The sequence below is a fragment of the Trachurus japonicus genome, chromosome 24 (assembly GCF_045865225.1).
Source record: "Trachurus japonicus isolate A0001 chromosome 24, Traja_1.0".
Taxonomy (NCBI): Eukaryota; Metazoa; Chordata; class Actinopteri; order Carangiformes; family Carangidae; genus Trachurus; species Trachurus japonicus.
Genome location: NC_140930.1, coordinates 29,443,423 through 29,470,903, shown reverse-complemented (window position 1 = coordinate 29,470,903; position 27,481 = coordinate 29,443,423). Strand labels below are relative to the sequence as shown.

General features: G+C 42.3%; 1 protein-coding gene across 4 annotated transcripts in view; it reads right to left on the bottom strand.

Moving 5' to 3' along the window:
- fam49a (family with sequence similarity 49 member A) overlaps positions 1-27,481 on the bottom strand; it is a 39,807-nt gene that overhangs the window by 2,307 nt on the left and 10,019 nt on the right. The window contains exons 2-8 of one of the 4 annotated variants that reach the window (XM_085771534.1): positions 13,562-13,615; positions 6,649-6,728; positions 3,165-3,286; positions 2,751-2,856; positions 1,199-1,335; positions 936-1,013; positions 437-553 (exon numbers count right to left, since the gene is read on the bottom strand). In XM_085771534.1, the coding sequence (XP_085627660.1) occupies positions 437-553; positions 936-1,013; positions 1,199-1,335; positions 2,751-2,856; positions 3,165-3,286; positions 6,649-6,718 (630 nt within the window). In that variant the 5' untranslated portion in view covers positions 6,719-6,728; positions 13,562-13,615. Of the gene's footprint in view, positions 1-436; positions 554-935; positions 1,014-1,198; positions 1,336-2,750; positions 2,857-3,164; positions 3,287-6,239; positions 6,320-6,648; positions 6,729-13,561; positions 13,618-27,481 lie in introns of all 4 variants that reach the window. The other 3 variants (XM_085771532.1, XM_085771533.1, XM_085771531.1) reach the window with 3 other exon arrangements.

Sequence of the window (27,481 nt, the reverse complement as noted above, 5' to 3'; positions counted from 1 at the left end):
CTTTTACTTGTCGGTGCAAGCTATTTTTAGAATGGCGGAGCAGAGCCGCAAGCTGCTCAGAGCTACACTACAGCGGCTAATGGGATTTCTTAGTTTCCCTCATCCAACAACTCCAAAACGCTCTGGTGGACAAGTTGTGACCTGCACATTCACCACGCTATGAGATAATAACGAAATGTTACGAAAGAGGGTTGTTGCATTTCCGTCTGGGGTTTCGGCAAGCAGTCTCTGCATTTGCCTCGAAAACAACTCGGTCTCGTAAGGTTCTGTTATTATCTCAGAGCTAAATAAGTGAAGCAAATATCGGGCTACATTTAAATTATGTCTGTGTGAAAGAGAAAGCAAGTGGGAACAAGGGAGAAAATGTAACCACAGAGTTCCACAGCATCAGTGTGACAGTCAGAGTGACAACACAGGTGACAGGTGTGATCCTCACCTCTGTCACAAAGTTTGTGGTTGCGTTGCTGAGAGTTTTGAGCATGGGCGTAGCCTCAGCGTAGAACAGAGACATCCTGTTGGCCATCTCATTGTTGACTTCACTCTCAATGTCCAACTTCAGGTGCAGAAACAAACAAGTCAGTGTCAGTGTGTTTGCAATTTAAAATGCGCTGGAATCTCTTTTATTATATTCATGAACAGAGGAGCCGTCCCTGCACTGCTGGAAGAGGAGTCATAACGTTTTCACATTCATTTAATTTCTAATAGCTCCAATGAAATCAGTTTGGCCTATATGTGGTTTCTGATGCACCATAACAGACGCATCAAGACACAGTGGCCGTGGTTTTCTCTTGTGTCATTTGAAAACCACTTCCTGCTTAGACAGAGAAGCACTGGGGACTAAATAAAGAAATATCAAAGATATAAATATGCAGATCTAAGAACCCTGGCGCCAGCTTATTTTTAATTCATCTATATATAATTTGTGAACAACTTACATTCATGTTGTTTATCCGGTTTCGACTGATGGTTCGTCTGTAGTAGCTGAAGTCGTTCTGAATGGCAGGAATTCTCATCTGGAGGGAAAACAAGACAACAGGACATTCAAGCTCCGCTGACAAACAGAACCAGCACATTAGTTCACAAGTAGACAGCTGGATATGCCACAGGGTGATGTTCTATGGGAACAGGGGCTGAGAGTATTTGTGTGCGACAGTGTGTGTGTGTTTTGGAGATGAAGCAGTGTGTGTTTCCAGCAGACCTTGAGCTCGTCGAAGCGCAGAGTGAAGTGGAGGATCTCTGCAAACTGTTTGGCCAGCGCCTGCTCTCTCTCCAGGTGCTGAGTGGGTGTGAAGGGCGGACATGTCAGGGACTCCAATAAACTCTGCAGAGCCTCTTCTGCAGACACACACGCACACACACACTTAAGAGGTCAGCTGCTGTGTAGATGTGAGACCTTCAAATGTCAGAAGACTTTTCCAGCTGAGAATCTATGTTCACATGTTCACATTTAACAAAGAGGAGTAGTGAATTAGTGAACTTATTTTATCATAGACATGAATGTAGTTTCTGTACCCATCCTGGAAGATACACTCTTTATGTGGAATCAGCAAGTGAAAAATATGTTTTAATTCCCTGCTACTGTGGTAGTAGACCTTTATTTTACCAGGCAAGAATTGCTAAGAATACATTCTTATTAAGGCAATGGACTGGTAGGAGGTGAAAGACCTCCTAAGGGCAAGGGAGAGGGGGAGTATAACATTAAAATATAGACAATAAAAGCACATACAACAACAATGACACAAAAGAACTGGAGAACTACTACTGGATTGTGTCAGCTGAAAAAAATGCTAAGAAAAGAAAAAAGCTGAGAAAAGATAATAAAACACAATGAGTAATTCTTATTCAGCCTCATTAGCAGCCATTATTTCTAAAGTTGTGAACCCCTTGGCCACAACCTCGCCTCTCATTTCACCATTAATCAGAGCTGTGACTGACAGGGACATGGAGTCAATTTGAATGTGTGGACGGATTATCACTGCAAAATCTGTTATCGTTGTGTTGCTTTGCATCACATCAGTAACCAGCAGGAGCTGAGTGAGCGAGCGCTGTGCAACCAAATGGACGGGTTCGTCACGCAAAAATGACAGATTATCTCCAATCAGCTTTCATGCAAATACATCATCTGTGTAAATACAATCTGGGATGACTTTTAAAGTGAGTGACTTGTGTAGCCAAGGTGTTTAATAGGAGCCATAGGACTTCATGGGTTGGGTTTGGATTTGATTTAAAGGTAGCGGGTTAGGGTTAGGGTTCCTCGACCAAGATTTACAACTGTAAGATTGTGAGCTGCACTGCAGTATATCACTCACTGACTTCTGCACATATGTGGGAACTACTGATTTCTTGATTCATTTTGAATACGATTACATTTCTAATAATTTAACACCACATACATATATAAAGAAGATTCTACCATTATTTAGGCAGGACTATTAGACATTTTGGCTCTGACCCATTCAGTCATCCCACTTTCGGTGGGAACTCAAAGCAGTATTGACGCTGAGTATAGTGTATTGTGACTGTATGATTGTTATTTTTGTGTTTATATACATATACGTATTGTGATGCACTTCAATTGTACATGCACTAATGTCCTGTCCATGCACCATGCACTACTGTACGTATAAGTATCAGCATGCATGTCCTAGACAAATTTCCTACTGGACAAATAGGCCTAAATTGAACTAACTAAATAATCCTGCCAATGGACACACGGAGTTAAGACATTTTGTTGCTGGTTGTGAACACACCTAGTCTCAGGGAGAAACTGTAGAACTTCTTGAGTTTGATGACGAGCGGGCAGACGGAGTTCCAGGCCTGCTCCTGCAGCCTGAGGTCGTTGGGGTTTTGAATGGCCTGGAGCAAATGAAAGACAACAGGACAGCATGAGAAGACATATAGGTCGGTGCACCACAGATATTGGATGCTGAACTAGTTTGTTCTGTGTCTCTGTGAATCTCAGCTTTTCTTTACTCTTCTGCTCTGTAAACAGTCCAGATGTTACAGCAGACAGGTGTGTGGACGGAATATGGAGAATAATAAAAAATGGATTTGAAGACACAGTAGGTCGTAGCTTGTTTATTTTATTTACTTATTTTGCTTGTGTGTGAGTGCCTGTGGTCTCAGTGTGTGTGCGTGTGTGTGTGTGTGTGTGTGTTCCTCACATCTCTGATCTCCTGGCCGGCTCCTTTGTACGCCTGCAGGCCGGACAGGATGCTCTCTGAGTCCTGGAGGACTGAGTTCACCTGGTTCCACACCTCTCGCTCTCCGTCTGTCGGCTGTGCATCTAACAGACAAACATGAGCATAACACACACCATCACACCCGGTAGCTAAGCAACGCAAACAAATCACAAAACTATTAATTCCTGCCTTTTCACATCAAGAATCAGCCCCAAGTGAATTGTAATATTTGTAATTTGTAATGTGTAATGTTTAACTTGCAGCTGAACTCATTGATGTGAAGTGGCTTTAACTAAACATAGCAACAGTATTTCAATCGTGAGGAAAGACTCAGTGGGAGGACACAGGCATGTGTGCTGAACGCTTTAGCCACTAGAAGTTCATTCGTTGTTCATATATTTACTGATTTCTAATTGAAAAGCTGTTGATTGGAAAACGAGTGCAAAAGCCAGAAACAGCAAAAACATTCAGCACAATGAACTGTGTGTGTGTGGAGGGGGGCGGAGCTAAACATTATTTCACGTCAGTCAACATTTCCAGCTTGTGGCACATAAACTGTAGTATATCCACTCACACGTGAGCCAATAACCAGCCAGCTGCCAGAACCTGCTGCGCTGTCCACACGCAGTGGCGCTTTGAATTTGACATGCAAAACCCAAACGTTATGGATCAGCTCCAACACAACTACACTGATAAAACTGGAACCATTTACGCAAGAGTTAGAGGACACTGCTGTAGATCGGTTTTATTTCCATGTGTACAGAACATATCTACATCTCTGTAACTAAAAACACTGGGCTGGATGCATTAAGTCCATCTTTGCCTGAAGCTTGAAAAGAGCCTGTGCTTCCTGTTGAAGAACACACAGTGAAAAGAGAAGGCTGATCTCTGAGAGCATTTCGAGGCAGCAGTGTTTGAAAGCCGGCATCTGGAGGACGAGTGGAGAGATATACAGTACAGTATATGTTGGAAAACTGTTGACGTTCAGCTACTGTGAAATATTTCACACGTGTCTGCAGGCGCTTTGCATGGAGCTACTGTAGAACCCTGGTAATGAGCCGTGCAATAAATGAACATACGTTTCAAACGCCTGCATCGTAACGTTTGTGGCATTTTACAGCACTTGAATGACTGAAGATTGGATGTGTTTGTTTGTTGTACTGTGTTCTTTCATGCATGCAACCTGCAAATCAGCTGTTTTGTTTCGTATTTCCTGCAAATATGCCTCGAGGAGGACATCAATTATTTGCACGGATCTCTGAATAATCCAAAAATGTGTTGTCAGCTCAGCTTAAAAAACATTCCTTGTGTAATAATAATGGGAGCTCTATAATACAACACATAATTCCCAATTTGAAAAAGGTGTCTGCAGGCAGCTGAGAGTCTCAGAGCACAGGCTTCAGCTATCATGACCACAGAGAGTCAAAGTCTAAAACAGCAGCTCTAAATATAGAGCATCACTGACATTAAAACTCTGTGTCTGGGGTCTGTTTTGCATTTCAAAACCCTTCCACTCCCATCATTTCCTCTTTGCTGAATAAACAAAGCCTGAGGTTCGGCTACGTTGTGAGTGTGTGGCTGAAATGCCAGGGTGAAAGCGTTATTGTGTGTTTTTTTTCTGTGGGAGGAAAAAAAAAAGAAGACCAAAGCAGATGTATTTGCTCTGTTAAAAAAATGAGCTAGTGTGTCTGTTTTGTGCGTAGCACAGCAGTGGTGCAGCTGACTTAAAGGGATAGTTCAACATTTTGGCAAACTGGCCCATTGCCAGTTTTAGGAGTAGGTTCGTTATCTTTATTTGTCGGTGCAGGCTATTTTTAGAACGGCAGAGCAGAGCCGCGAGCTGCTCAGAGCTACGCTACGGAGGTGAATGGGATTTCTTGGTTTCTCTCATCAAACTCATCAAATACACAATCCAACAACTCCAAAACGCTCTGGTGGACAAGTTGTGACCTGCACATTCACCACGCTATGAGATAATAACAGAAGGTTACCAGACAGAGTTGTTTTAGAGGTAAATTCATGCAACTGCTGATGCGCCTTCCCGTCGTGGCAGTTTTTCGGCAAGCAGTCTCTGTATTTGCCTTGAAAATGTCTCATAACGTTCCGTTATTATCTCATAGCGTGGTGAATGTGTAGGTCACAACTTGTCCACCAGAGCATTTTGGAGTTGTTGGATTGTGTATTTGATGAGTTTGATGAGAGAAACCAAGAAATCTCATGAGCCTCCGTAGCGTGTAGCTCTGAGCAGCTCACAGCTCTGCTCCACCGTTCTAAAAATAGCACCGCCAATTAAAGGTAACAAGTTACTCCTAAAACTATAGGGATTATGGCAATGGGCCAATTTGCCAAAATGTTGAACTATCCTCTCAATGTTTCACTGCAGAGATGTAATGTAATTTGTATACCTTTATCATAGGTCTCATTGCCATGCTCCATCTGGCAGGGGGACTGCCAACGGAAATTAGCCTATTGGCTATAATTGGGTGCATTTACATTTTATCCTTTTAAAATGTTCATTAATGTACACTGTCCCTCTCGAACAAATAAAGGAAAATGAAAATGAAAGATGAAATGTTGAATTAATGCTAATCACATCATTAGATGGTGAATACAGTCAGTAAGATAATGCAGGAAGATAAACAGGATAAAACATTATTATAACATAACACAATATATACAATGATGTGTTAGTAGTTATAATATGCCACAGACAGATGCATCAGATGTGTCTCATTGTCAGTGAATCTACAGGGTCTTGCATGCAGACAAGTTAGTAGAAGCAGACAGCAGAAGGTCAAGGGTCAGCTCCATCCTTCTTTAACTTTAACATGCAGAGAATAGAGTTCAAAACCGTCCTGAAATCAATCAGGAGTCAGAATAACAGCCTTCAGAGGCAGAATTAGAAATTCAAAAGGAGAGAGGTCGACGATTCAATAGCTGAATGGGCTGACCCCTGACCTGCAACAGCGGCCGCAGAGAGCTCCAAGGGAAAATGAATTTAGGGATGAAGGAAGGGAGGGTTGGCCGAGCAGAAGGACAGGCATAAGCTGTTCTCACTTTCAAAGTCAAGGAAAAAGTTTGGCCCCTGTTCAAGCTCTGTGCAAGTGAGCACTTTTAACAGATTCCCCATTTGGTTTCTGCAAGAGAGAGAGAAAAAAGAAAAGAAAGAGAAAGGAAGAGAAGTATGTGTGATGTTAAAAAGTCATTAAAAAAAGTTATTTGAGCAGAGATGGGAGATCAGAGCTGAAACAGCGGGAGGTCACGACTGAGTGGAAGGAAAAGAGAAAGGGGATCGGAAAAAAAAGCAAAAGGAGAGAAGGCAGGAGCGAAAGCAGACTCCGTCATGGCCTCATCATCGGGAGCAGAGACCTGCTGACAGAAAGGAAACAGCTGAGCTCCCCTCCCTCCCCACATCTCCATCCATCCATCTTTTTCTCCCTTTGTTCCACTCCTCGGCCAGACTTACTTTCAAAGTCCAGGAAAAAGTGTGGATAGTTCTCTATTTCCCTTGTTAGGACTTTTAGCAGGTTACCCATTCCAGCAAACCTGATGGTCAAAATACAACGGTAAAAAACACAGCAACACATGAATATAGGGACAATTTACACTACATACATTAATAATACATTGTCAATGATAAGTTGGTGGATTATGTTTGTTCTGAGTGATGGTTTTTATGATTTCAGCCCAGGTTGGTGCAACTGTTTATGAGTCAACACACACAAACATTTATGTATCCAACAACAAGCCAAATGTTCTACTGATGCTTTCAAGTGCACACATTTTTAGTATAGACTAATATTAACTATGACTGAGCATTGGCTGTCTCACAATGTGCATGTATTATGGGCTATTAGAATGCATATAATGCAAAGATAGCATTAGTCTTCTGAGCGACCAAAGCTTCTTACCATTGTCTAATTCATTCAACAGTGTGAGGTCAATGACATCATCTCTAAAAGTGATCTCATGCTAATGCAAATGCAAACGGAAGAGGAAATGAAATATTTCAGAATATTCATTATGTAAAAGACAACATTAGATTGTGGTCATTTAAATATTTTGTGTAAAAGTGGGATTCACATTGTGCAACTCTTTCCTTGTCAGTGAAGAAGCTGCATTTCCTCCCTGAGGTTCTGAAGCAGCTCCTCTGCTCTTTTGGCCTGGGGCCTTTTCTAACTGGGACCTAACACAGGGATGTGGTCCTAAATGGCAGTTACACTCTATAAAGGCAAATTGAAGGCAATAGGCAGAAGTTAGGTAGCAATTTTCCTGGGGACCGGTCTACCTCCCCAGCCTCTGAGGGTGGTCACACACTCTGTAATCACAGCAGGCCTTAAACTTACAATAGATATGCGGCCGGCCAGGGTTACGGTAAAGAAAAGGGAGAACGTCAGAGTTGTGTCACTGGGATGCAAGAGAACAACCTTGTCGGGCTTGAAAAGATTCAACCAGTTCATGATGGGTGGGAGACAAAAGTTCAGATTCCAGATGCAAAAACAAACTGAAACAGAAATCTGCTTTTTTTAGCGACAACATTTTAGGACATGCAAATGCAGATTGATAGTGTGCCGAGACCGAGGGAGCACACAGTCTTTTTGTCTCTCCCTCTCACACACATACACACACAAACACACACTGATCCAACTTCCCCTTGACTTAAGTCAGAGTGTGAAGTGACAACAAAAGAGACACTGTGCTGTAGTGTGCACATGATAATCACACTGTATTTATCTGCACAGCCTCTGGCCAACTGTCGACTATTTTCAATCATGCTTGTTCCTTCCTTCCTCATCTTGTTCTCCTCATAAATTCATAAATATGTGGCAGCCCGCATATAAACAATCTGCCTTCTGATCCCACCGACACAACTTCAATAAAAACTTAATAAATAATAATAAAAAAACTAAATAAATGAAATAAAAACATTATCATGTGTCTGATGGCCAATTTCACGCAGCTACAAAACACTACTGATAAAATAGCGTCCAACCAGCAGGGGGCAGTGCTGCTTCATTTGTTGTTTTTCTTTACAGCTTCACTGACAGAGATTCAACTTGTGTTAAAATGGTGACATGTTGATACATGTGCTGCTGCTGCTGCTGCTGCTGCTGCTGCTGCTGCTGCTGTCATTTTTCTGGGTGAATCTTAACCTGCGGCTACAACAAGTTCCTCAACATTCTCGGTCGCCTTCATCTGCAGCCAAACTGTGCAGAGGTTTCCCTCAGGTGCCAGTTAACCGTTAAATGTGACAGCCAGGTCTATCAGAGAGAGACACCTACCAGAGGACCCCAGGAAGAGGGAGCTGCTGTTTTTACCAAAGACCACATGAGAACGGTTCGGTGGAAACTAATTCAAGTTTTTGGCTCATTTCATTTTCATTCATTATAAAGGTTTGTGAGAAAACTTGTACTTTAAAGAGATGCCCTGAAGGTGAATCTCTCATGTACTCCTACATTGTCTGATATGAGTAATTTGTGTTGTTACAATAGACTCTGCTGTAGGAAATGACAAAGAGCAGTTTTATGGCTTTGAATCAAATGGGTGTGTGTGTGTGTGTGTGTGTGTGTGTGTTATGCACGTGTATGTGTATATTAACATAGCTACTGAACCAGCTGGTTTGTGAACACTGGGGAATGTCTATCATGGTGATGTCATTGGAAATGTAGCTGCATTGCATTCTGGTACGCTACAGCTACTGTTTCGCAAAGAAAGCAGCGATTCAGAGCCGAGCAAAACATGTGTGACATCTGCCTCCAGAGCTGGTAAAGAAGAGTGGGCCATACAGACATGAAGTTCCCAGAGAGTGTAAAGAAACAAAACCTCAGACTCAACTCAAAAACCCAATTTACACAGAATCCCACCAAAACCGGTGAAGCAAATTGAAGACGGCCAAACTATCCAGTGACAGGAAACTTTGGAAGTTGAATGAGCGCTTCATTTTCCCTCAGAGATAAACAAACCAGATCCTGCAGCTTTGTCTACTATTTCTAGTCTCTCAAGAGTCTGAGGTGAAAATGAAACAAACAAACCAGCGGGGGCTCCGCTCTGAACGCACTGCGAAATGTAACGCACGCTCCCAGGAATGCACAGTGGCAGAAACAGAGGGACATAATGAGAGTGGTAATCCCCCGTCCTCCCCCCAGCCTTTTTATGCTAATTGAGTAAAAGATACAAACGTGATGAAAACACAATGTAACAATGTGCATATATGAATATGACTATCCAGTCTGTTCCCCACCCACCCCCATGTTCACTTGAAGCGATGCACCATGTGTGGTTTGTTACTGTAACAGCAAAACTAGAGCAAAAGAGTGAAGGCTCATTTACATACAGTATATACTGTCAGGTCGCTGCAGGACAGGCTCATATAATAATATTAACAAAGGTCAAGATGAGTTCTGTCTCTCAGAGCTGATGCATGTCTATGTTCAACAATAAAGGATGAGTCTTGGTAGTGGCTCTTTGAAATAAGACTAATAGGATTTTAACAGTGTCAGATGGGCTTTAACCTTGTCTCATTCTTTCAGTGCTGTTGCTAAATGCATAAAACAGTCACGGACACGCTTATGGTTGAAGTTGAAGGTTGAGTTATGAGTCACGTTTTGTTCCATCTTTCCAATCCTGCTCACAAATCTGTTAGTAACATGCTTTTTTGCGAGGAATGGGGTGAAACCGACACTGATGCTCTGTCTGAATAGCTTATAGCACATCACATGACCAGGTCTTTAAACCCCCCCACCCCAGTTCTTGACCCGAGTTGGACGCAGGTCAGGGGATGGGATGGGAATTTAATTTAAATCTATTAACAACTTTCAAACACTGACTCGACAAAACGAGTGAGAGAGCAGCAGAGAGCTGAGGGAGCGCGTGCAGAGAGACCTGAAACCTAACCTCATTTAGTACTTATGCAATTCAATGGTTAAACAGTGATGTGCATGGGATTACAGCTGCAGAGTAAAGACTCTGAGGAGTGTAACTATGACGTGACATATGAAGGCTGCATGTCATGCATCACAATACGTTGCTCCGTATTATAGTTTGTGGGACAGTGAATAATATTTGCACTGGAAATCAAACTTGTGCGTTGACTTCTCAGAGCTATAAACTGCTCTCTCATGCTGCTTTCCTGTCTTCACCTTTAAATCTTAATTCCAGGCAGGGAAGGAGAAATTATGCAGAGAATGTCCTTGCCTGTGCTCAGTTCCTCTTTCACAGCCACTTATCTATACAATGTGGAAACTCTGACTTTGCTCTTCCCCACAATATTTACCACCAGCTGATGGGGGTTAAAGTAAAAGCCCTTATTCTATACAATATGCAGTAAAGGAATGTTTTTTTGGATGTGAATGTGCTGAAGGTGCAACTTAAAAACCATTTGAGAAGTAGATATTGGGGTTTTTCCTCTAAGCAATTTACAGGAAGCTTGGTAGAGAAAAATGAAAGGAAAGAAGAAAGTGTGAGACTTCTCTTCATCGGAAAGAAAAAAAAAACTCCCAGGAATTACAAAATCTTTTTTCTCCATTCCCTCCAGACGGTCACATGCTGTTGAAGTTGACGTCACAGATTTGAGGGACTGGGGAACTTATATTAACTTGTCAGTCAATGTGTTCAATTAATCAATGATCTACCTACACAGTTCACACAGCACTCAGGTTGGTCCCAGTCACAGAAACTCCCCTCACTTCTCCACTGTCCCCATTCAACCTCAATTTAAACCTTTCTCTTGCTTTGAAAAATGTGTCTGTGAGACCGTGTCACTGTCTGAAGCCTGTTTGTGCTTTATAATTAAAGCAAACTCTATGCATTTAAAGCACCAAAATGAGTGCAATGTTTATATAACCTTCCTTTGCTGTCTACAAACCTCAACAAAGTTTAAAGGGAAAGTTCAACATTTTGGCAAATTGGCCCATTGCCATAATCCCTGCAGTTTTAGGAGCAGGTTCGTCACCTTTAATTGTCGGTGCAAGCTATTTTTAGAATGGTGGAGCAGAGCCGTGAGCTGCTCAGAGCTACGCTACGGAGGCTCATGGGATTTCTTGGTTTCCCTCATCAAACTCATCAAATACACAATCCTGTACTCCAAAACACTCTTCCACCGTTCTAAAATAGCTTGCACCGACAATTAAAGGTAGCGAACCTACTCCTAAAATTATAGAGATTATGGCAATGGGCAAATTTGCCAAAATGTTGAACTATCCCTTTAACATTTAGCTTTTATAAAGAGGCCAAAAAAGAATCTAAATGACTGAATACCGGAAACAAAGGTTTCTTTCAATCAGCAAGATTTCGTTCTTCATATAAGGCGGCCTGTTGAGTAGTTTTTCTTTCTTCTTTGGGGGGGGGGGGTTGCCTTTAACTGATATGATAGTTGAGAGAGACATGAAATGGGGAGGCAGACAGAGGGAGAATGAATGACAAGATTCGGGATTCGAACAGCAGTGAGGACTGTAGCTGCTCAACCCACTGAGCTATACGGCGCCCCGTGTTGAGTAGTTTTGACTGCCAGCATGACTTTGCTGGCATTTAAAACATGGCCTCTTGAGTGTTTTGATGAGGGAAGGAATGAACACGTACGTTCTTTGATGTAGATGACAATCCGATTGTGCAGATTTACAGTTTTTCTCGATTGCTAAGACACATTTCTCAAAAACTGCTCTGTGAACCCCAATTTTCAAGCTACATTCACAAAACCTCAGACTCTTCTTGCAAAACCAAACGATCACCTCAAAACAGTTCAATCTGTGCTCAAAACTGAACTTTGTTGTCAAATTGTGCCCCGAGTCAATCAAAATTAAAAACACTACTGAGCAGTCACTAAACACTACATAGAAAAATGGAAAACATAATGCTCAGGACATGAAGCCGTAGAAATAAATGTTTACTGTTCACTGTAGGCTAAATGCAAGTTGCAAAACAAAAAACCTGTGCATTTAGCACTTCTCTCCTTCCCTTTCTTTCCCCCTCCTCCCTCCCTCCCTCCCCACATCTATTTCATCCCCTTTTACTTCCTCCTTCTTTTTTCTTCCCGGTTCATCCCTCCCTCCCCCATCCTCTCTTCCTTTACCCTGTCGTCTCTCATCTTCTCCTCCCGCACTTGTATGCAGTAGGCCTACGTAAAAATAAAGTACAAAAATATACAAATGAGAAGTGCATTACTCAGCCACAGCATCATTTCTCTGTACTGGATCAGGCCACAGGACTTCATATATGTTCCCTCACATCATTAGACACAAGTGTGATCAATTTTGAGTTGTTGTGTTCAACCGGTGAAACCTGTGCTTTACTTGTGTTTGACCTTTGCCACCTGTGCTCAGCATTATGCAACACAGGTGCATCACAATGAAAATATGTTGGCAAGTTGTGTCTAAACGAAAAGTGCTGATGGTTTTGCCAAAAGAGTGACTGATTCAATCAGTGAGTTCAGGCAACTTAGCATTTGGTTCAGACAACAGGGTTTAGTGTTTTTAGCAATGAGAAAAACTGTAATATAAGTTTTTGTTGACTTGCCTTGTCTTTTTCGTGTTGTGATGTTTAAATTTACTGGTTTTAAATGTGGACCCCAGGAAGACTAGCAGTGGTCTAGAAACCACTAGACCACTGCTAGACAAAACACATGTTTGTTGGACCTAAAGGACACACACGTTGCATTTGGGGAAGAAACATGAACATAACGTTTGCAGGAAAACCCCAGAGGGCTTGACCTTCAATTAAGCTGTGTTGTTTTGTTTTTAATTGTTCCCATCATAAGACAATACCCATAATATGTCTGTCTTTACAGCAGGAATAAACACGTTAACAGCCTGGTATAAAAACAGTTTTGGTCTCCATAGCCAATTTTCTATTGCCAAATTTTGGACAGACTGGGAGTTAAACCACGGCAGCCGCTCCTCAGAAACCTCTGGCTGACGTCACAGAGGCTACGTCCATCTTTATTTACAGTCTGTGGGTGTGTGTAGCTTCTCTTTCCACTGATATAAAAATTCTGTTTGTCCGTGAAGAAACTTTGCAGATTCACAGAATCATGTTTAATGTAGTTTAGTCATTTTTAATGACCAAGATGGAAGCAGACCTGTGAGTAGTATCTGTTCTTTTTATCTAATCCTACTCACTGTATAAATAATAATGTTTAAAAAAAGTTATTTAAATAGTTAAGGATGTGTTGAACAGCTTTGAGGACAAACAATTCAGCAGCTTCCAAGAGAGAAAGTTGTGGGCTCAATACAACAAGCGCAGGCTAATCCCTTATGTAATCATCTAAACCACAGCATTGTTGCCGGGCTGATGTGCTCAATGGAAGCTTAGACTGTCGTCTTATTCAAACACGACTAGTCGGAAAACCTGTGTGTCTGTGTCTGTGTGTGTGTTTGATCACATACCTTCTCTTGTAGAGGACCTTGGGTTGCTGTCTATATCATCCGCTTTCTCTTTCTCTCTAAAACAGGAGAGGAAAAACAATCAATTATAAAACTGAAATAAATGTTTACATGTTTTAAAGAGTTAACTCTAACCCTCTGTGTGTTTGCCCACACGTGCACATCCCACACCTGCCAGGTACAGTGTCAAGTTTCCCCATTAACCTGCTTTGATCCCGACACACATGCGCTGAGGGAAGAAACACAACCCTCCTCCCATCAGCGAACACACCCCTGAATAATGCAGCAGTGAAATTGACACCCATGTCTTTTATATCCAAAATAATGCTGATTAAGCTTCTGTCTGCTGCATGGTCACTGGAGTATTAAATGTCCCGCGACAAGCTGTGGCTGCTAGTGGTCACTGGGACCAAATGTAACATAACCCCCTCCCGGGTGAAAATGGACAGCGCTGTCATATTCTATCAAAATTAAGCGAGCGTGCATTCAATGTGACGTTTCCCTGCTGAACAAGATTAAACTACAGGATTGTCTGAAGCTTGTAACTGAGATTCATTTTTGAATATACTGTAGTAGTAAGTTAGTGAAATCTTATCAACATGAAAATATGTAGCGGTTGAAATGAATTTGTTTTTATTGTGTGTTCTCAGTTATTTTGCAGTGTATCTGCAAACGATCAGTGGACACCAGATCAGTAAAGCCGGGGCGTAACAACTGTCATTTGAGACACTTTCTGCATCAGATCTTCAACAATCCAGTTCATCCGTTGGTTTTCAGTAGTGTTGCACCGATACCGATACTAGTATCGGTAGGGGGCCCGATACCGCACTAAAATGCTGGCATCGGTATCGACGAGTAAAACAAATGACGCACCGATGCCATTTACTGATATGAAAGCTGCGCCTTGTGTCTTCTCTCGCCCGACACTCACTGCTGTGTGATCACACGTGTTCAGTGCATGCCAAGCCAAGTAAGGATGTAAACAATTCAATTAATTGCAGTTAATCAATCCTTTTCAAGGAGTTTTTTGTGAAATGTAAACAAGCAAAGCCGACATAAAGTAGCGGGATCTCTATTTAAATGTGTACGCACCGCACTGAGCAGCGCACTGAGCACACAGGGGAGAGAGGAGGTGAGAAGAGACAACAACAATGTTACCTGCTGTATACTGGCCTCAGCCTGTACCATCGCTAAAACACAGAGATCAGTGTGTAACGAGTCAAAAAGCCGCCGTCACTGAGCTGCCAAACCGACGCGGGTCCGGTGTGTTTATCAAAGCTTGGTCGCCGTGCTGAGGCACCGGGTCGATTTGAGCTGCGTTCAGGCTGCAGTGACGGCGGCTTTTTCACTCGTTACACACTGGTCTGTGGCCAGTATACAGCAGGTAACAGTGTTGTCTCTTTTCACCTCCTCTCTCCGTGTGCGGTGCGCACACATGTAAATAGAGATCCCGCTACGTTATGTCGGCGCGGTCGCTACCGGAGCTTAATTAAAAAAAAAAAAAAAAGCGCTCGTTGCGGTGCAGCTGAGAGCAGCGGAGTTTCCTCTGCTGCAGCTGATCAGCTGACATGTGGTCAAGACGAAGCTACAGAGTAGACCTGTCACTGTCACAGGTGTCTCTCATCTCATCTCATTATTATAGGACTTCAACCTCAGAGCTCTGTCTTCAGACCTGTCCCTGAACATCACACATGGACAGCATGGAGTTGCCTGTGTGATTGGTTACTGAGTTTATTAATGTTTACATCAGGCTGCGTTCAACCAATCAGTTTATGCTACTGTTATTTATGTATATACAGTAATCATTAGTGTAGTGGCAGGAAAGACCATTTCATGTATCAAATCTATTGTGTTGGTCAAGTCAGAGGAAAAATGTTTGGGGTGTGTTTACTGTTCCTAAAATTAAAAATGCGTTACATTGGACCCTCAACATTATTTAAAGTTTAAATAACGTGTTACTTAAACATTTTTACCAGGTAGGCAATAAAAAAGTTCTACTGGATTATAGTATTAGAAGAAAAAAAGCTCTTATATATTTTTTTTTCCAAACTGTGTGGTATCGGAACGGTATCGGTATCGGCAGATACTGCACAGCCGGGAATCGGAATCGGTATCGGGGGCCAAAAAATGGTATCGGTGCAACACTAGTTTTCAGCTGGTAAATCTCTGCTGCGTGCTGCACACAGACTCTGGGTGGAACGTGTCCTGATGCACTGCAGCCTGGTGTTGTGAAGAAATGGCCTACAGATTAAAAGTTTAAAATGATAGCATTGCTTCATAGTGATTTGAGGTCAGGCCTGTTATAATTATTACATCATCGCCCGATCCCAATCATTTGAGCTCACCGCAATTATTTTGCATAACTGGTAAAATGGTTTACATGATTCATCTGTATAAAATCAGCGCGGAACAGAAATGTAATCTAACCATCTCAATCACTACTTCCTTGTCGTTTTCCACCGTTTGAAGTTTGACTTGGTCCTCTTTTAATGACATCGTCACGTTGTGCCTCCTTCTTCTGCTATTATTTAATGACACATGAGTAGAGCGCCACAAATTTCACATTTCGATGAGCATCTATTGACATTAGCATCATGGATTTAGATTGCAAAGCCAATAGATGGCTCTTCTTCTTCTTCATAAAGTGTATGTAATATTACACTGTGTTTAGGCCTATACTATTTAGCATAAAATGACCCGACGCCGAAGCTGTTAAGGTATAATATGTAGGAATTAACCCCATCTAGCGGTGCGGTTGCATATCAGAACGTATTCTTTATGTTGCATTCTAGGGGTGTAACGGTACACAAAAGTCACGGTTCGGTACGTACCTCGGTTCAGGGGTCACGGTTCGGTACGGTTTCGGTACAACAGACACTAATTGAATGTAAAACTAAAATCTGTCTTGTGTTATAGAAGTAAAAAGAAAAAAGAATACAAAATAAAACAAGTGCATTAGGAGTGTTATAATGCCATTCATTAATTCTAGAGGGAAAAAAACGTGCACTTGACAACTGGCAACTATTATTTGAATTATTAAATTATTATTATTATTTAAAAAATATTATTAAAAAAACAAAACAATAAACTGACATCAATGTTGGTTTACACAGTTAAATTAGACTAGCAGTTACTTTGGTGATGTTTCTGGTCCTGCCTGTGTTCATAAAACATATTAGGCAGCTACACGCACATTCCCCAAAAAACTGAAGACTAGGTGCTGGACCACCAAGAAAGACACAGGTAAGGAAAAAAGGAGACCGCTCACTAGTTAAAAGCTATGTCACTCACACGTTTCGGGCGTCAGCCCTTCATCAGACAAAATGTGTCTGATTATAATAGTGTGCGGTCTCCTTTTCTCCTCACCTGTCTGTGTTCATGTCAAGAGGCTTAAAAGCTGCGGGATAAGTTGTTGCACACAACTTGTCTTTTTACTTGCACCAGTGATTGACATATCGGGTTGAACATGCGCTACGTGTTTGATGCGTTTCTAGCGACTCACCGCGCATCCGTGAAACATCGCCGACGGACTTTGTCCGGTGGACCAGTCGCGAGCATGGATGTATTATGGTCGCGAGCCGCCGCCGCCGTTTGTTTCATTGAGAAGCCACAGTGACATGAATGAAGCAGACAGCTCTCCTCCTCTAACTTCACTCTCTCATCACTTCTCTTCTTCGTCTGCTATGACGGCTGCAGGCAGCTTCGAGGCTCATTACCGCCACCTGGATTCGAGTGAGGACTCGACTTTTTTTTTTAATTTTTTTTTTTATATTCATTCAGACGTATTCGTCGTGTGACTGTGTGCACCGAACCGTGACCCCCGTACCGTGACGGCACGGGACGAATACATATACCGTTACACCCCTATGCATTCACATGAAATCGGGCAGACGTCAGACAGACAACAGACGCTGCATGTAACAGGATAAACAAGCCTCTATGTAAACAAGTGGTCCGCCAGCACGAGGCAAAACAATACAGGCGTGACAATATGTTGTCATGGTGATGATGTCGTATTGTTTACCTGACCCACGTTTTACCGTCTTTCTCTAATCGAGTAAAATTACATCCGGTTGGTTTGCCGACGGCCGTCTGCCTGACTGCACCTGAATGCAACATCAGTGCCTCCGTCCTTCCTCACACTACACAGTGGTGACAGTTTTAACAGGCGCTACCTGGAAAACTTTCTCCCCGAGCCGACAGCTCCGGTGAGTTTCTATGGTTACCTACGGTCACGCTGCCACTCAACATAAAAAGTGGCGATGCAACATGGCCGCCTCGGTTCGGTGCGCCGCCCACTTATGTATTTGTAACGACTTGTAACAACTCATTCTAAGGTAGGAGAAAGCTTTCATTTGTATGTGGGTGTGATTCCACTTCAGTGAAATACGTATTTATGAAAGCAATATTTGATTTTTGCTAATAAAAAGCCAAATAAGTTACATACTGGGACTTTAATCACAGTTATTTTTATGCCAATTAATCGTCAACTAAAATGTCATGACTGTGACAGCCCTAGTGGAGGCTGAAACTTGGATCAACATTTGAATGTTAAAAATACCTGTTACATCAACCAGCAGGACTGTGACCAAGATGCAAACTTAGTGGGACATTAGTGGTGGACACGGTAATGTGTAAGGTGAAACAAAGGTGACACTGTTTCTAAGTGGCCAACATCCAGCACTTAACAACAGATGAAGAGACATGTACAATATCCAAGCTCTCATGTCACAGATTTAAGACTAAACCACACAGTTTTCTTCTTTCCATCTGTCCATCTGTCACAGTACATCTTCCTCATCCATCTGTGTTGAACCCCCCCCCTCCCCACATCCCTTCTCTGTGGAACCTGCACAGCAACAGAGTGAGGGAAAAAGAAGTGGGATGCTGTGGGTGGATGGATGGATGGATGGATGGATGGATGGAGGCCCCACAGGGACAATACACACTAGACACTCTCCTTATAAGGGCACAGAAGTGTGTGGCAGCTCCCTGTGGTGTGACACATGAGCAGACTTCACCTCAACATCACGCTAGGTCCACAGGCGCACATACACACTGTGTGTGTCCCGGCTGGACCTCGCAGAGACACCTACTTGCCAAAACACCATGTGGACGGCACAGACTGAGCGCTGAAGAGAGCAGACACTTCTCCATCACACTCACTTCACTCATTACACGTCCAGTAACTTCCTCTCTCTCTGTTTTTTCATTTCCTTATCCATATCCACCCAATCTCTTCTTTCTTTTCCTCCTTCCTTGTTTCTTTTTTTTCCTTTTTCACTTCTCTGCTTTCCCCCTGGATTTTCCCCTTTTGTTTTTGTTCTCTGTTGTTTTTCCAGCCAGACCAACAGATGTCACCCAGCAGTGCACTCATTTACACAGTAACACTGAATATGATTCATGCAATTAGCCAGGAAGGCCATTTACAGAATCAGCCAGCAGACATCGCTGCAGATTAGAAAACAGCCATTAATTAGACGGACAAATAATCAGCGCTGCCCGTCATTTAGCCAGTATGTTAGCCTCATTCATGAGCCACCTATTCAGAAAACAAGCCACACGCTGAACCAGGCGATCAGCAGATGAGTCAGTTTACTAGTCACTAAATCTGTCAATCATCCTGGCAGGTGGTGGAGCCAGACACAGACGGGGGAGATGCAGACTCCTGAAAAATAAACATGTTTTTTGGGAAACATCAATTGAGAGTAGGAATGGAATTTTCCAGGGGCCCCACACAGGAACACACACACACTGATAATACGGGGCTATTATGTCCCAGTGCGAGTTATTACAACGAACAATATGAGTGTACTAAGGTTGATTTAACCCTAAAATGTACTGTTGATAGCAGTGATGCATATGAACATTGGCTGAATTAATGTGACATAGTGTTTCCCTTTGGTCCATTACTTCGGTGGAGGGGGGGCAACCACCTAAACTGAGAGAAAAACTCAGAGACTTTCGCTCTGGGCAAAACAAATATTTATTTAAATTAAAACACCTTTCTTTGGCTCTTTGGGGGGCAGGAAACACGTTTCCATAAAAACAAGACTAGGTCAAAACCTAGTGGGTGTCTGGATTCGCCAGTGATTCACCAAACTCATAAATGGAAGAGAAAGAATGAGCTGTGATTTCAGCTGCATTTACTGTAAAATGATCCCATAGAGAAAGCTGTAAGAACTCATCTGTCCATCTCAGTGGATGATATTATTTTAGAATCAAACTCTTTGTTTGTTCTTGGAAGAAGATCACAATTATTACATAAATGAATAGGATTTTCTTCCCACTTTTTTTTCTTTTTACTTCTCAAAAAAAAATCTGCTTCTGCTGTTTGGATATTGCACATGCACACTGCAATTTTTATATTATAATGATTAATTATGAAGCTCAAAGTTATTTGAACAAAAAGAAGGAAAGATTTCATCACTGCACACAAAGTCTCATCCTGACTTGTTTTATGCCCTTGAGGAAAATGTGGAGTAAAGAAAAAAAGAAAAAAATCAGTTTGCGGTGCATAAAGGCTCTGTAGACATTTAGCTGTAGCTAATTACTTTCAGCAAGTTAAAAGGAAGGAGTTCAATGTCCTATTTTACGGTTGTTAAGATCCTGAAAGTCGGTAAAGGTTTCATTTCCACTAGAGGTCGACCGATAGTGGATTTTTAAATTCCGATATAATAACGATAGTTTGGAGCAGGAAAAAGCCGATAGCCGATTAATCGGCCGATACCCCCCCCCCCCACGAAAAAAAAAAAAATTAATTAATTTTTTTTTATTTAATTTTTTTTTTTTTAATAATAATATATAGCTATTAGCTACTGTAAAACTAAAGGATGTGGGACACTGAATCATCCCTGGACCCTGTGAGTGACGAACAGCCAAACTCCACGCGTGAGTTTGTTTACATCAGAACAGCTGTAGTGAGGACGTGACGCTGCAGGAGAGGAGACTGTAACTAAACAGGACACGTTAGCTCGTTGTGTGGTTACGCCGTACATTAACAGGTGACTGTTTCACTACAATTAGCCTACTGTGTGGAAAACCCATAGACTGTAAAAAGAAAAACCACGCTGTAATGATCGTGATCGAGTTGCAGACGAGTGTGTTTGGAGCTGACGGGAGGAGAGAAAAAAGAGAGCGAGACGCACGTAGCGGCCGTGATATGACGACCCCGGTCCCCGTCCCCGCTGAGGAGGAACTCTGCTGTTATGGAACAGGACCTAAACCAAGTCGAGTAGACCCATAGAGCCCAACTTTGTAGTGTAAAGAGCCATTATTGTGCGTCTGCCCCAACTCTGAAGCTGAAGCGGCGCTCTCTCTTCCTCCCCGTCTTTCTCTAGCTGTCCTTTCAAAATAAAAGCACAAAAAGCCTGAGGGGAAAAAAAAACAAAAAACACTGACTCGTGAGCTGGTGGTGGTGAGATATTTAGCGTGGCAGCCGCCACCACATTATCTATGCAGGAACCCTTATATGATTAAGAGAAAATACTACAGTGTTTCTCATTAAATAACAAGAGAGTTTCGTTCCAGTCAGCCCCTCCACCTGCCGCCTCTCTCTTACTGCGGTCGCACCGCACCTACAGTACCCTCACCTGGGTCACTTCTCTGCTGCTGCTGCTGCACGCTGTCTCTCTCTCTCTCCCATGCTCTGTGTGTGTGTGAAGAGCAGCCCCGCCCCTCAGTGATCAGAGAGACAGAGAGCGGCAGGGAAGAAGCAGTTTATGGCGCTGTGGAAAAAACTGCAGCCATCGGCCACTATCGGAGCCAAGTTCCGCTGATTCCGATAGTTTGTAAAACGTCCTATCGGCGCCGATTAATCGGCCAAAACGATTAATCGGTCGACCTCTAATTTCCACTTACGTTATTAGTGTGACACAAAGCACACACAGGTATTATGTTTTCAAAGTGCTGCAGTAGGTAGGCTACAGTAATGTGCCAGCGAAAAACCCATTCAATTTCGCAGCACATCTGGACCATTTGTTGTAATTTTGAAAATGTATTTTGAAACATACATTTGGTGGATGTTGTTCAGCATCGGCCTTGGCAGAAGTCAAGTTCATTTTCTGTGTCGAAAAATCTCAAAAGTTGTGAAAAAATAAAGAATATACAAGAATATACATGGTTCTGTCTGTTAACTAATGTGGAGCCCATGTGTGATAATGAAGGAATAAATATTTCAGGTAACTGTGGAACAGAGCAGAAAGTGTGTCACTGACTCCAGCGAGCTTGGCTTTGTTCTACATACCAAACCATGTTTCCATTTTGTCCTAATTATGTGATACTTATTTTCTCACAGCAGTAACTACTCTTCCATTGCCACACACACACACACACACACACACACACACACTGAACAGCTCTGGGTCTTTGCTTTGGGGCACGATGATGGTAATTTCTGATGAAATGTTTCAAACTCACTCCCTCCAGATAAATCTCACCTGTCAGGAGAAGAGGAATGGGAGCAGAGGAAAAAGGATAAAGAGTCTCTCAGGTGTTTTTACTCTGAAGTTATTGTCAAGCAATGGGGCCAACTTAACCTGTGGCACGCACACGCACACACACACACACCACCACAAAGATATAAAACATCACCATCATGAAACATTAACAGTTACTTTTGTGCACCGCCACACGGCTCGTCTGCCAGGACTTGTCCAAAAGCTATCTGTTGCCACGGTGACAGCAGAGACATCCATTAAAACAGGGGGAAGCACATGAATATGACAGAGTGGAAGCCGCAGGGTACACACACACACACACACACCCACACACTTTGTTCTTCTCTGGTTGACTGTTTAGAAAAAGGGGAAGGTGTGTGATGAAAGCCTCTGTCACTTCTGGTTGAATGTCTGGCGACGCCAAAACCCGCTGGGCAAAAAAGTGAGAGTGACAGACTGCAGGCAGGTGATTAAGACGAGAAGGAAATGCCAGAAATAATCCGGAGAGAAATCGCAGACAAAAGGCATCTGTGAGAAAAGAAGTCATGCATCCAAACAAAATGCAGAAACCTAAAGAAAGACGGTGTCGTTGTTGTGTCAACACGTCAGTTTGGCTGAAGGCAAAGAACTGAGAATAAAGAAAGTAGAGCAAAACTGAAGAGTGTTCAAAAAGAAAAAGAAAAAAGGCTTTCACTTCATGCAGCACAGGCAGTGAGTGTTTCTAAATCTGATCCATAGATAATCAGGGAACAACTGGTGTTAATGACGAGTAGAAACTACAGATTTATGGGAGCTGCCTTTAGCCTACTATGGGCATTTCAAGCAAAAGTACTATTCGATAATCGCAGCCCAGGGTACTATTTGATTATTAATCGACTATTTTTCTCATCACAGTCCGTACCTTGCAGAGTTTGCGCTGCACCTCAGTTTCATTTGTTTTCATTTGACAGAGTTCCACATGTGTCTGCTTCTGCAACAGTAAAAAGGGAACATTTACATTTTTTCAGACAAGACAATTGTCTCAAACTATTCGATTTTTTTAAACTGAATGACTATTTGACTTTTCGAAAATCATTGCCCATCTCTAGCGTTTACGTGTGTTACATGGAAAGTTGCACGCCACTTGACTGTGACAGGACCTGGGTGAACGTCCTACTCCAGTGGTGTGTAGCCGCAGTTTACACAAGACAACAAAAGACTGCATATCCCACAGTTGCCTGGGTATAATGAAGCGTAACAACGAACATTCACGAATCTCTCTTATCGAGCTCTCATATCAGCTGTGTTTTCACAGTGTGTTAACACGGCCAACACTGGCCCCAAACCAACTCAATAAATCAGTGAGCACATATTATAATCTAAAGCAAATTAGTCCAACGGTGGTGTGAAGGCTGGTTTGCAAACAACAGTATGTAAACAGAGCACATCTTATGTTATCTTTACGTGTCGGCTGTTCTGCTCTGGTAAATCTACACATCACCTTTGAAGAGGTGTGTGGAGATATGCTGCTGTCAGGCGTCTGCTGATTCAAACTGTGATTTACAGTGAACAGAATCGCTGGTGAATGAGTCACTAACACAAAGTAACGTGACGGGACGGAAACTACAAGCACAGGAAACTGCATTGGCAAACTCTGATTACAACTAGGTCACTGCTAACCTTGAGTGAAAACACCTACTGACAGACCTGCCTGAGAAAACTAGAAATTAGGCTTAAAACCGACTGAAACGCATCTGACAATGAAAAGTGGAGATAGTTTCAACAAACTGTTTGTACTCCACCATGCAGATTTTTTTTCAGTTAATGGAAAAGAACAAATCCAGTGTGGTAACATCCTGATGAGGGCATGATGAGCACAGAGATACAAAGAGACAAAGTCAAAGAGCATTTGTCAAGTCCGACAGCAGAAGTGACTCTGTCCCATCAGCTCCGCTCAGAAAACTGGCTCCAAGAAAATAGAGTCAAGGCCGTTAGATGGAGCTTCAGATACAATGTGTCCTTGAAAAGGCAACCGTACAAAACAACAGTCTTTTATGATGTGGAGAGTCAAGCTGCTGGGCCGCAGCCGATGGTACACTACACTTTAGCTGCCACAAAAATGATGCTTTTTAGTGTCTTTTATCCATGTTTTGCCTTTGTTAAGTAAAGACAGACAGGAGCCTCAGAGAGACAGTGATGTGCAGCCAGGCAGGTGTCATTTAAGCACATGTGGTGTGCACCACACTGCTGCAGTATGAGGTTAGGTCAGAATGAGACTTTATTCAAACAGGTCAACAAGGGTGTTAACCATATTTTGTCTCATTACAGTCACTATTACTTTTGTTATTCCTCAAGTCTCAACCATACTCTCGGTAAATCGCAATCAATCAGACAACCAATAACAGCTGTGGTAAACTTCATGCTAAATGAATGTCATTACTTCAAAAGACAGTGCAAAGTACACTTTTAATTTACATTTTAACACTATAAGTTTGACATATTGCTGAAGATGCTAACTACTAATCCATTCATATGAGGTTTCACTTTAAAGTTTACAGATCATGTTCGTTATTGAAATTATTCAAAAGAGATATAAGACAGAAAAGAGACAATACACAATGGTTGTATGCAATTTCCACATCACTTTTGTGAAAATGCAAATATGTGTTGTCTTTATTGGACCACCAATAAACTGGTCCAATCAGCTGTTGCTGCTGCGATACATTCTCCATGAAACTGGGGACAGGAGGCCGCGGCACAAACCCTGGATAGCGTGACAGCTGTTGATGTGCACAGACATTCAGGATTGAACCTGTAAATCAATTATTTACATGAATGAACATCGTCTCCAACAGTGGAAAACGCACATTTCCAACATGGCTCCAGGTCACGCAACGGGGAATTGGTGTGCAAATTTGTGTTACAGTAGGAGTAACCACAAGTCCCAGGTGAGACTCACGTTTCCCCAACAAGGAGATAAGTTGTGTGTACGTGGGTGGATGCGAGTGCACATGTGTTTGACACTGGAGGGATGGAGTAAGGTGGTGTGTGTGTGTCTGTTTGTGGAGGATGGGGTCACATCTGGCTTAGGACGATCAGCCGTCCACAGACAGACACCCTATCGGAGTTCAAACAAGGGTTAACCTTCAATAGAGGTTCAATGAGCTGGAAGACTGCAAGTCCCCCATGACTAACTGATGTGTGTGTGTCTGTGTGTCACATCCACGGTGCATCTTTCTTCCATTCTGCCTGGCAACAGCTGATGAATGGATGATGGATTCATAACAGCCCAGTGAGCTCGGGGTGTGGGGGTTTTAGATGGGGTGAGGGGGAAACAGGGACATCATCACTACCCATTAAGATTCAGTGAGTTGACAGTGTTGCATGACAACAAGTGTCTGCATTCACTTCGCATTTATTTTACAAACATCACATGTGCTGGTTTTCCCCCCAAACTGCACCACTCTCGCCTTCAAATACTGCCCTGATACTGAAACACTGAGAACAAATGAAAACAGTGAAGTGTTCAAACTCCCACGTCCGTGAAAGAAACATCTTCATTCATCACCTGACACCGAAAACCAGATCAAAAAAACTCCTAACGGCTGAAATGTGCAGGAACTGTTAGCTTCCTTTTTCACTCATGCAGGTAAAGCTGCACAGCTTCATGTGTGTGTAATTACAGAGAGTTAGTTTGACTTCATTATTTCTATTCTTGTAAACAGGTCAGTTCCTCCTCAGCAAATATTTCCTGACTGTCTGCAGTAGCTGAGATAGTCAAGGTGCTTTATTCTCTAAAATACTTCTTCCAAACACAATATGTAGCGACATACTCATCTTTATTCATTTAATATTCAGTGATAACCCAGGTTAACACACATTATAAAAGACTTTTCTGTGCATTTATGATGTAGGAAAACAAAAACATCATTACAGATGTCAGAGGAAATTAAGTTGTTTTTTTCTCCCAAGGGAAAAAACTCCACGCCGGTCTAACCTGATCTGCAGTTTGTGGAATGTGCCCCTGCACTCTGAGATAACTTGAGCATCCTCGGTACACAAGAGTCAAAAAACAAAAGCTTGCTCAAAAGGTCAAATGTAATAAGGAGAAGCAATTTCCTTTTTCTGTATCTCCGTGTACATGTCTCCACCAGCCAAGCTGATAAAACATTTAACATGGAACATGATGAAAAGGACCTGATCCTGCAGCGGCTCATTCCCTGGCAGGACAAAAGCCCACTGTGTTCTTCATGGTGAGGAACAAGGAACAACCATTGAAAAAAAAAGAAAAAAGAAAAATCAATTTCAAAAAGGGCTCACGGCGCTTCGCAGACAGATCCCAGACGGAGAGAGAAATGACCACCAGCCAAATGCTTCTACATGCTGGCTGTGTCTGGGAGGCGCTTTGGCAAAACGAAAAGAAAGAATCAGATACGGAAACTTGTAATATTTAGTGTCTCATGAAACATGACAGTGATTATGGTGTGAAGCAGATAAAGTATCCAGTTTCCATTAAAAAAATAAATAAATGAAAAAAGTTGTGTGTTAACACATTATTTTTTGGAGCTTGGAGCTGAGTCGCTGCCATTTTTGGTGCAACAAAATCCAGATCCTGCGAATGAGGGGTGAAAGTTTGGCAACGGCCGCTACTGTGACGGACTGAAGCACCTGTCAATTAAGAAAACACGCCTCAGAAGAGTGTGTATTACACTTGTTATTTCCTCGCTCGCCTCGGTACAGGACGTTCTGTCTGCTACGCCTTATAAACCAAATAATTACAGATTAATTGCCTAATACAATCTAATTAGAGGCTATTTCATGGTCCATGTAGAAGATGAATACCGAGGTGGCTGATCCACCCACAGGACTCTGGCAGTGTGTCAGCCATTGACTGTAGACCAAAACAAGCCATGGCGTTCCAAACGTGCATATTGAGGAGGGCGGATTCAAACCAGGTCAAAGTAATAATGAGTATGAGTTTACATACTCATGCCCTCATGGTATGATAACACATTAGACAGCACAACATACCGTAGTTGCAATCAAATACTGACACGGAGCTTTTAGTTCTATTTTGGTTTGTTTATATCCGAGTGCCCTTTGTCTTCAGAGGAGCCCATTAGCCTCCATTAGCTCAGTGTTGACTGTTTTCAAAATAAATAGGCAGGAATTTTATCTTTCACTTTCTCCACTGTATCAAATGAACATCCACTGCTCAATAGGATGTTACATTGTTATAATAAAATCAAGATATTCTCCATGAGGACATGTCAAAAACACAACTCTGACACTTCAGTGCTCCTCAGTCCTCAGTCATTGTCTGCACAACCTGTCCATGTGTGAGCTGATGCTGTAAGTCCCTATGAAACAAGTGTGACTGTTCTACCTCTACAGTACTGACACAGTGGTTCTTATGTCTGTTCATCATATCCATTTCCTTCAGGAGGAACTTTGTATAAACCAAAGGAAACCAAAATCAACACCAATGACCCAAAATAACTTCTGT